General features: G+C 41.6%; 1 protein-coding gene across 2 annotated transcripts in view; it reads right to left on the bottom strand.

Annotated features, from left to right (window-relative positions):
* Positions 1 to 1817: 1817 nt before the first annotated feature.
* Positions 1818 to 11611, bottom strand: part of CPPED1 (calcineurin like phosphoesterase domain containing 1) — an 887250-nt gene continuing 877456 nt past the window's right edge. For both annotated transcript variants that reach the window (XM_069210177.1, XM_069210176.1), the window contains one exon: positions 1818 to 2181. In XM_069210177.1, coding sequence (XP_069066278.1) covers positions 2053 to 2181 — 129 coding nt within the window. In that variant the 3' untranslated portion in view covers positions 1818 to 2052. The remainder of the gene's footprint in view (positions 2182 to 11611) is intronic.

Here is an 11611-nt window from a genome sequence, read left to right as displayed (position 1 = left end):
CCTCTAAATACATTGCGCCATCTTCTGCCAGGTGAGAGAGGAGGACAAGGCCACTGCTGACCAGACCTGACACCTGCCAGACAATAAATGAATCCCTTAGATTTCATCGGCCTTGATCTGCAGGGATAAAATTGCAGAGAACTTAACCAACGTTATTTCCTATAGCCATCGGTAATTCAGAATTGACACTAGGCTGTTTGGAATAGAAGGACTCGCAATAGTTAAAGTATTGTTCAATAAATACAATAATGTTTATGCAGAGTAAATTAAAGAGTTGTGTGTGTCACAGCAAACAATATACTGAAAGCTGACCCCCAGCTCTTACGCACAAAAAAACTTGATGTAAGTGCCTATGGGCCAGTGCTGGATTTTTAGACCTTTGTTGGCCCAAACATTATATTGAGGGAAATATAAAAATGTAAGTACTTGCTGACATTGTGAAAGAAAAGTAGCTATAAAATGTCAATTCAATCCTGGAGTTACATCTGAAGACAAGGAAACTCTACGGGTGCAAAAGGATCATATGAAATGTTTACAAATGTGTGTATGTTATGTCTCAGTAAAAGGACTAAGCCACATATTCCTGGAGAACTCATTTGCAAGTTGGATAGAATTTCCATAGGATGTAATTGGCTGAACATAAGGATGGTGTTTTAACAAGTTGAGTGGTTATGTTACAAACAGCCACACTTTGGGCATGAGCGCTTTTGATCCAGATGTGCTCCATTCGCAATGGGGTTCTGTCCCATTGGTTAAAACTGTATTCAGTGTACATGCTATAACTAAGCAGAGGATGGCCAGAAAATGACACAACAAACACACGCAGTGCCTTGTGTTTGTGTGAAGGTGACCTCGACTTTATTGGGGGCACTTGTCCTCTATGAAAGCTGCCCACTGCAAAAGTGGGTGCATATTCTGTATTATATTGAGTGTTACACAATGTCTGTGCTAGGGATTGTACTTTCAATGTTTTGATTTATTTATTAGTCGAGGACGTTGATGAGCCACACGATCATTGTAAAAAAAATCTTTTTTTTATGAAGATCAGCAGCGAAACTACACATTCATCATATACATTTTTTTGTTTTCATGGCGAACAGCAGCCAAACTACACATAGATGGAAACAAAGAGACCCCTCGCCACTGGAGATGTTGTGGGCCTGGTTTGGATCCCGACCTTGCAATGATCAGAAATGAATACCACGAAACATATATGAACTACAAGGGAAAGGTGATTGTGCTTACAAGTTCGCACATCTTAAATACACAAACTAAGTGATGGGGGAAAGATGTATGTCATATTCTCACGCAATGTCCATTAGGTGCTGTGCTGGTATTCACACCCAACCACAAAGGGTGTGGCGGTCCCAACTGGAGAACCAATTAGGACTGAACAAGTTTATTTAAAAAAACCAAGGCACACCAAAGTAGTGCTATTGGAAGCTTCATAGTGTGGGATGAATAAATCATAATCAACAACAAGAGGTATCCGGAACTCTTATTGACTTGCTTTACATACCACAAACTCAGTGGACTACTTTGCTGTGCCATCGTTTTTTAAATAAACCACAAAACATATATATTTAGAGGTATGAATGTATACTGCAAGGATGAGAGCTTTGTAGTATACTGAAGTCAATTTACACAGTATGTTTTTTTCATAAAATGTAAATCTAGATTAAATTGACAATAAATGAACAACATATTTTTTCTAAGCTTTTGTTATGACAGTATTTCTCAAATCATAGAGAATGGATGCACAAGAACATCAGACATGCATGGAATTCTAGTGAGGTATAATGACACATAAACAGGGATATTTTCAAAAAACTTTATTTTTAAAAATCACTTGACTGGTCTCTCTTCTATGAATTCTTTATTGCGGTCATTTTAATGTAAATGTTTGCTTTGGAAGAGCGTAAATGAATGTATAAGACTGATCAGCTTTCTATTACTCTTGTTTCATCAGGTCCAAGAAGTCTTGCTGTATTCCTTCCTCTCCAAGTTTCTTCAAGCTATAGTATCTGTGCACAATTTTATCAGCAGTGACAACTACCACCCGAACCCCATGGTCGTCTTCACCAAGTTGACATCCAATTGCTGATGTAACCACCATATCAAGACCCTTGTGGACCCCACCAGCATTCCGATGATAGTGCCCAGAGAAAACAGCCTTGATTCCTGCAGAAAAAAGACAAAAATACATATTGGTTCACATAAATTCTATCGTTAGAAAACAAGACACTGAAACATAATTAATTATACTGCACTTTAAATTTTACAATTAAAATGAACTGACTTTCTGATACATAAAGAACATCAATAATCTGGATTCTTATTCTAAAAGTAGGTCCTCCACCTTCTACAGCAAAATTATAAAATCCTTCATAATTATAGATAGCCAGTTAGAAATATGCTCTGCTCATTACATATTCTTTTGGACCTAGGAATATGCATGTTAAGCAGAAAAAAATAAAAGTAAATCTACTTCAGCACAGTTAGGTCCCCAATCTGAAAGTGCCGCTGATCCCAATTTGGTGGAAAAATGACTGTGCCTGAATAAGCATTACAACGTGTTCAAAATTATTGCAAAGATCTGGATGGTTAATTCCGCGAAATGTATGCCATGGGAAAACACAATATTTAGCGTTTGCACCTCTGAAAGTAGATAACTTGTAGTATCTACTAACCCAATATTAACTGCAGAGCTACTAATAAAGCAGTAATACTATGCCTGGGGAAATAAGAACCCGGCCATACTGGTAATTCCCCATGATTTATTGCTATTTCATTTTACCCGGCTAATCAGAATCAGTTGCTTGGGCACTACGTACAAGTTACAGGATTCTACTGGAAAACCTGGCATTTTCTCAACAGCAGTTGAGTCGTTTCTCAAAATTCCTTATGTGTAGCAACATATGACCATATGTAACTCCATTGGATCCATATGACCATGTGTAACTCTTCATCTGGAAATTCAACCAGGGTTTGAGATCTGTAACCAAACATTCACATGGGGATAACTACCTAAATGAAAGATGCTGCCACTGAAGAACAGGTTAGCAATAAAAGAATAAGGAGAAATGTGGGCTTATAATTTGTCAGCAATTCTATATAGTCCAAAATAAAGTATGACGTATGAAGCTAAACAGCAATTAATTACAAACTTAAAGACATTTTACCACACTGCATTTTTTTGCATTCTTTCTGCAAATGTGCAAGACAACTTTGTTGTGCTCAGGCGTACACTTTGATATGAGAATTCCATATAGATTTACTCTTAAATAATTTACATCATCCTAGAATCCGATAAGTGCAGTACGTATGGGAAACAGCACAAAAAGCACCTATTTGCAATTGGTGGGTACTGGGAAGATGAGACTTTACATAGAAAATCCTGTCTGGCAGAAACTACACAAGAAGGATGCTGTCACTCAGGTAGCATGCACAGCAAGTGACATGTACTTCAAAAAGGGAATCGCTTGTGCTGTTGATCTAGACCGATGCACTTTAAAATGTTAAACACTTGCTGAATCTAATCAGAATCTTTCTTTAACCCTGTCGCTCAGGTAGGGGATGGAATGGCAGAGAACCTGGGCTGGCTAAAAAGCAAAAATAGAAATAAGTAAACTAATGGGTTATTTAAAAACTTTATATAGTCTGAGAACTTCATTGGAGCCTAATGAAGGAGGCCCTTGAATAGTTGGGGGCCAGAGACCACTTTGGCCATGCCTTAAAACACCACTGGAGTGGTGGCCTCCGTGATAAAAACTCCATGGTGGCTCCGCTGTTGCCCACTTTCTAGTCCACTGTCTCTGTTCCCTGATTTCTAGAACCATGTGACTGTAGCTCCTATTGCCCCTCAGTCCCATCCTGACAGTGCCCATGACGGACCACCACACCACGTCTTCAGTGGTCTTAAAATGCCTCCTCAATGTATTTATACCTAACTATACATCGTCACAGCAACCACCGCCTTCAAGGTACAAGGGAGCAGTTTCAACCACATTATACCTCACAGAGGAGCCACAACATCCTGAATAGAGGGAACATAATAAGGCTTTAAAACCAATTGAAGAGCTTAACACCTTGTCCTCAGCAGAATTAACAACTGTACAGTTTCAATCAGCTAAGGATAACAACCAACCAGAAGCTACTCTAACAACCTGGGAATCAGCAGAAATAGTAGACCAAAGTCTGTCCTTTGCATCGTGCTTTGAGATCTGGGGGATCTCTATAACCAAGCCAGAGTTGGACGGATACCCGTTTCCGCTTTTAAGCTACAACGCTCCCTCAGTAGCTGACGAACAACCTATAACGTCTTAAGCGGCGCTCTAGGTGTTTACCCCATGCATCCAGGTAACCAAAGACCCCATCCATGCCAAAACCCAAACATTATCTGCTGAACCCAGATGGAAGTGGCTCCCACAGGCTCTTAATGCCCTCGTCTTGCATGAGAAACACAACTATCAGAGGCATGCCCAGCTGTGAAAGATCTAAGGCTTCTATCCTGGAATATAGCAGGTGCCTAGCCACTGCTGGAAGCAGGTTCCCCACCTAAAGCCTGGCACAACATGGACATAATTACACTTCTGGAAACCTGGTCACAACAGGATCTTCCGCTGTCAGGTTTCAGGTCCTTTCAAACAAATACCGTCAAGCACAAACAGCATCGAAGGCCAAGTGGGGGACTAGCAGTCTACTTCTCACTAGACCTGCAAATGGATGTAGAAGAGCTGCCACAAGAAGGCCTAGACTGCCAAGTGCTCAAACAATGTAACTGGACCTCTAACGACAGGCCACCAATGTTGCTGGTCAACTCATACATATATCCTGGCTTTTCTTGCAAGCGGCCTGCAATAAAAAGGCTAGCAGTCAAATTCTTGCATTACCGCCAGACCCACCCAGATTGGGACATCATCCTGACTGGAGACTTCAACTCAAACTTAATTAAGGTGCAAGAGGATGAAAAGCACTAAGTGCCGACAACTAGTGTTGGAACGTCCCAACACAGGTGTCATCAAACTTTATACATCATGACCAGCACGGAGCGCAGTTGGTGACGTCGCTGGAATACCTCACATTACGGGTCCTAAATGGAAGGTTCCCAGGTGACTCTCTACCAAGCCACACTTTCCACGGCCCTAATACAAGGTCCATCCTAGATTACACGTTAGTTACATTGCCTCTGATCCCCATGGTACGGCAATTCAAAATAAAATACACCACATCCAGTGACCATTCCTACCAAATACTCACCCTAAGGTCCTCAGTGCCTTTGCATCAACATGCCCTGGTACAAGTGGGCTCTATATTGTCAACAAGCTTGAAGAGTCTTTGCTGGTCATCTGACACAATAGAAGACTTCTCCTTATCTGCAAAGTTGCAGATGCTGGAGAGCCTCAAAAACCACGGACACATAATGGACGCCTGGGAAGATTTCAGAAAGAAAATACTGGACCAGCACTCTTCCCGCTATCTATCACAGCCAGTTCAGCGAACCAGCCAATTCACCCTGGCCCCCCTTTCAAAGTCAAGCTACCTCCTTAAAAAAGCTCAAAGGAAGCTGGTGAAATGCCTGAAGGCTCGCCCAGGCAATCAGCTCCTCTGGGAACAACTGAAGAACACAAAGAAGGTGTAAAAAAGACAAATGTGGAAAGAAAAGGCAGAAGGCAAGAGCTCTTTTTGGTTAAAATTAGTACATGCTGCGAAAGGAAAGAACCCCAGGGAATTCTGGGAAATCATTAACCATCTAAATACTCTAGGGACCTTAATTAACAATTCAAACATCCCTGAAAAGGACTGGGTGAGATATCTCAAGACAATTTTCCCAATGAAGTGCCATCCCTGTGGAAATCCCCCCCAACTGCCATCAAGGACACCTGAAAGGAGAAATATCCTCCCGTTGGAAGACTGGGAGATGACTGCGCTCACTCTGTCCACTGGCAGGACGTATTGAGCACTCCTTGAGGCCCGCTGGGAAGGAGCCCCCAGGCCAAATGGCCTTCCATAAGTCATCTTCAGGAAAGAAGCAGTCTTCTGGTCAGAAGTGCTGGCTTCCCTATACCAGGAAGCAACTCTAGGAGGAGGTATCCCAAAGAGCTGGCAAGGCACTATAATCAATCCTATCTTCAAGGGATGCAATAGTGGCAATCCGGGTGACTACAGGCTTATTGCCCTTATTGACGTGAGGCAAAAAACTACGCTTTCCTGCTCCTCACTGAATTAACAGCATGGTCAGAAAAACATAATATTATTCCAACTAACCAAACAGGCTTCAGGAAAGGGGTGGGCACCATGACGAATACCCTAATAACCTCCTTTCTGGTAGAGCAGAGCAGACAGCGGCATAGAAAACAACATCTTAGCTTTATCGATTTTAAGGCCGTCTTTGCCCGAGTGAACAGACATCTGCTCTGGAGCAAAAAGAAGCTATGGGGTCTCCCAGCCCCCCTCCTGAATGCAATAATCACTTTATACTCTGACACATGGGTACGTATAAAAATTGGAGATGGCCTGAAGCTCTCAAGGAAAATCTCCACAACCCTCGGTCTGAAACAAGGTTGTGTGCTCGCCCTGCACTTGTTCAACTTATTTATGGCAGACTTGACTCCAGCTTTGGATGGTGGAAATGTTAACCCCCCACGCCTGGGAAGGCTCTCACTGTCACATGTATTATATGCGGACAATCTGGTATTGTTCTGCTGTACAAGGTCGGGCTACAAAGATCTTTAAATATTCTGGCCAACTACGTTCATTCCAGCCAGCAGGAAATCAACATGTCAAAATCTAAAACAATGTGTGTAGGATGCGGGCACATCCTCAGACCAAGGATGACTTTAAACAATGTTTCACTAAAGGCAGTGCCGTACTATAAATATCTAGGAGTAATTCTAGATGCCTAGGCCTCCTTCAGTCAACAGAAGAGATACATCATGCAAAGAACTTCAGCACTAACATGCTTTCTCTCTCCTGGCCAAACGGCTACATAGTCCGTCATTCCGTCCACTGTTAATATTCATCTCATCCAGAATGCTTTCCACATTAACCTACGCTAGAGTGGCTATGCATGCTCTGGAAGACCCCCTGATAGATAAAACCCAGCTCAAGGTATTCAGGCGAGTCTTCAAATTACCAAACTCCACTTCACCAGCGCAGCTGCGCCTTGAATTCAGACTTGTACAGCAAGACTTGGCCACAAGAGCAGAGGCGGCTATAACTTGGCCACTCAGCCAACAAACTGAATGATGCACTCTGGTGGGCCCTAGAAAATGACCAGCACTCAGCCTATAATAAGTACCTCCGGTTATCTATTAGCCAATTACGGCTCAAGGATCTGTGGGAGGCAGTACAGACATACAATTCATTTTCAAGAGGAGTTAACAAGGCCAGCAAATTACTTCTGTTCACTGAAGAAAACTTCAAATTCAGTGCCCGGGCACATGCGATGATGATTATGAAGCACTATGCCAAACTAGAACCGTCTGCTTATCTTTCTACTCCTTACGCACTGCACATGAAACACAAGTTTATGATAGTGCAACCAGGAAACCTGCCAACGCTCCGCATTGGAGGAACACTATTTCGCAGCAGTGTAGGCACTGTTCGTGTAAAAAGGAAGATCTACTATACATAATCTGCACTTGCCTGGGTCTGCTAGACCTTCGAAGGAGGTTTCTTACGAGGATGTTCACCGACAGAGCCATACGGACTTGTAGGAGAGCTATAAGTTTGTCAGGCTCTTGACATGCTTTGCAACAAAAGGGATGTTAAGGTTTGTAGCTGCCAGTACGGCTTGACCAAAATAGCACGACTTTCCAACTCTCCCAGGTCACACAGAAATCACTCCAATTGCACCTAGCTCAATTGGATTAAGGAATTTGTCTAAAGTGCAGGGCATTACAGGTCCTGTCAATCTTTAAGTCAAAAAAGCTTTTCAAGGTGAGTTGCATCAGTTCCTGGGGGGTCGGTTAAGTCTCATACTTTGGAGGATTTATACGATTTTTAAGATACTTTTAAACTCCATGACAATAACAAAATGATATGTCCCTTCTAAAACACTTTGAACTCCCGGTCTTGACTAAATCTGTATATCTTTTATAATAAGCCGAGACATTTTAGATGATTTAATTTATTTTTATTTTTTTATCGCATGCTCTTAAATAGCAGGTTGTCGATGAATGTTGTGTCTTACTTAAGTATCTTGAACTTTTTGATTGAGTAAACCGGCATACCCTTTAGCTGTAAGACAGGAATACACTAACTGGTTCTTTCTGGCAAATTGGTCTAAACCCTATAGCACATCCACCCTGTAGGCTTTCTTAGGACCAGATCCACCGCTCATGGTGTACTGTGCAAGAGGTTTCTCCAGCCTCACGACCAAGGACTTGGAGCTGGGTGGCCTGGGAAAGCTAAAACATAAAATTTGTTTTCTATTCATTTTTAATTACTCTGTAACAGAAATTCTAATTTATATTGGAAAGATTTTATTATGTAAATGGCAAAATGTTATGGTTTTAATGAACTGAAACAATAAATTAAATTACTCACTATATGTAACTATAACTTACATTACAATGTCCCTGACATGCTGGGAGTTTTCTGCCAAAATGTTTGGAACATTTTATCAGGTTTCTATGTGAGAAGACCTTGGTTACTTACCACCTGAGTCTCGGCCTGAACAAACGCAGTTTAATCCCTGGCCAGTTTCTAAATCGTGACAGCCACCACGACTTTGTTCCCCATGCTTGAGCCTGTGCATTCGCAAAGTCGTGTTTTCTCCCTTCCACATAGTGCCAGACCCAGAAGAATCTGTCTTTTTGGGGGATGTCCCTTTTATCTCCTTCTCTAAATCACACTCTTTGACTAAATTTAATGGGGGAAATGCTCTAGAGTCTCACAGCAATGTTTATGTCTTACTTACAGTAACAAACATTTTAATCTTGAGCAAATAAATATTACATTCTGGAGAACCTGACTTATTTTCACTTGCGTTGTGAGGGTCTCGGCATGGATAACTTTCAAGACAACTCGCTGAATAAAGTAAAGAACCCCGAAGGCGGAAAAAAACCTGTTTTGATAGTGTAAACTACAACTGGCAACATTTCGGCAATTTGAAAGTTAGTCACTTGAACTTTCCTTGGCTAATCTACAATAACGAGCTTGCATTTTAAATACAAAGAAAAAACGTTGTTCTAACAGCGTAGCAAGACATGTAGACAAATGATCAGCTCTCAGGGCTGGCTGTGTGCATGAAATATATAGTAAGCTCATCTTTATAAATTATTGAGTATTGTTTGATATGGCTGAATTAAGTACATTTGTACCAACTAGCTGGATGGAAACTTAAGTAGCATAAAAAGTATTTAAGACTTCCAATTTAGATACAAAAGCACGACAGTTATTTCAGCAATATCCACTAATGTACTTCGCTGTGCATGCTGACAAATGTGGAATGTAATTTAAACAGGAATGCCCTTGTACATCTAATTATTGCTGCTGTGAATAGCTTTCACAATTAATGCAAATCGCTTCACAAACAGTGCAGTTTAGAAATGTGAATTAGGCATAAAAGCCCATAATTTCTCAAATAGAATTAAGCATGAAAACAGAAGCTAAAGGCTTTCTACATCAGGTTTCAGATTGCAGGCTCCCCGAAGCTGTGTCTAATCTGTTCCTCACCTCATCTTGCTGAAACAATTTGTGCCAGATGGTAGAAAACATTGGGAAATTGGTTTGTTCGGTCAAATCATATGCAGCATATATGAGCATAATAAAGTATTAATGTCTGTGTTTATCATTAGTGGCTTCTGTCACATTGGTGACAAACAATGGCTCATGAATAAAAGGGTATGCAAGCCCCAATCGGCTTGTTGTAAGTGATAGCTCAGAATCAGAGACTATGGAAGGATTTTCAACTCTGGAGACCAAAAAGTTCCCTTCATGCATGGGAAAAAAGCAGGGAAGACTCCTCCGCTATAGCGGAGGAGCATTGCCCCGCCAGCAGCTGCAAAACGTTTACAAGAAAATGATAATAAACTAAGTTTAATATTGTTTTCTTGTACAAGAGGTGGGGCCACGGGCTTTGACGAACTCTGAGGGGGAGTGCACAGCACTCCTCCTTAGTGCGCATGTATGTTTGACCAGCCATTTCGGGCCAGGCCAAACATACATGCACACTAGGATCTCTCCAACCCGGCAACGCAGGCACGGAGTAGCAGGATTGGAGACAGCAGGCAGAGACTTCCACCCTGCCTCGGAGCTCCCTGACTAGGCGCTCCGTCCAATCCTAACGCCCGCAGCATGAAAGCAGCATTAGGATTGGAAGAAGAGCAGGCTGAGAGCCTGTACCTGAAGTCGGGGAGTGGATCGGAGTGGCGAGGAGTGGCGCAAAAGCAAATTTAAAAAAAATTATTATTATACACACGCTGTGCTGCTCCACCCCTTTTCCCTCCACGAGCTGCCACTGGAAAAAAGTTTGGTTTTTTTTGCAGCAATTTGATGCCATCAGTAGTTGTTGTCCGAAAACTGCTACTTATATCAGCGTATTGAAGCGCCGCCTCGCTCATGATCATCATTTCCTATCTTGACGAGGCAGGCTTAGACTTTTATACTCCTGTGCTAGATTATCATGATTTCCATTAAGTTGGGTAATGATACAATCCATTACAATCGTGGGATAAGAAACTTTGGACCTAATTCACAGAGGTAAACTTACACTCATGTTGTTTACTAATTTCTGGTATTCACAAATTACGTGCGGAGTGTTACGCCTCTGCACTCTCTATACTTATGTGGGAAGAATTCTCCACACCCAGAAACTCTGCAAATAGGATGAAGAACTCCACACACATAAGTATAGGAAGTGTGCAATTATAAAACTCCACACATAGTTTGTGAATACCAAAAAGTAGTAAGCTTACACAACAGTGTAAGTTTACTTTTGTGAATCAGACCCATAGTGTTGTGCACTGTGTCAACGATCACTTCATATCACATTTGCTAGATTTGGTCTACTAAGTACAGTCCTTCAGCCTATATCTTCTTTGAAATAAAGTAAAGCCCAACTTTATTTAATTGACCTATCAAAATGATTCTGCTCTATGGCTTGCACAGGGCCGAAGTCCTATTGCCTTATAATAGTGTGGGAACCTACAGTGTTATGCTCTGCATATGGAGCAACTAACAGGATATTTAAAGAGCAGGCCTTAGAAATAACAGACGCTATATGTAGTGGTGAGAAAGTGAGTAACATGAGAACACGTCCAAGCAAGGTGGGAGGAAGATCTCTACAGCGTCTGGTTCCAATGAGGCCATAAGTTGATTATCAGTGGTGCTTAATTTTACTATATGTTTCAATAAATGTTGAATAAAATGTTGTGAACGGTAGTACAAAATCGTATACTTTTGATGTTGTACCTCATTTGTCTTTAGGCGTAGAGCACACCCTGCATGCTACAAGCATTAATGTTTTTAAGGTTCAATGTTTATTTTGCTACAATGTGAAGAAGCAGACGATTTGTTTCATATATATGTTGCTTCGCATGGAAGCTGGAGCCCCGGCTAATGTATAGTGCCTCAAGCATGGCACCCAATGGGTGACAAAAGATAC

The sequence above is a fragment of the Pleurodeles waltl genome, chromosome 10, assembly GCF_031143425.1.
Source record: "Pleurodeles waltl isolate 20211129_DDA chromosome 10, aPleWal1.hap1.20221129, whole genome shotgun sequence".
Lineage (NCBI taxonomy): Eukaryota > Metazoa > Chordata > Amphibia > Caudata > Salamandridae > Pleurodeles > Pleurodeles waltl.
This window is presented reverse-complemented; position numbering and strand designations above follow the sequence as displayed.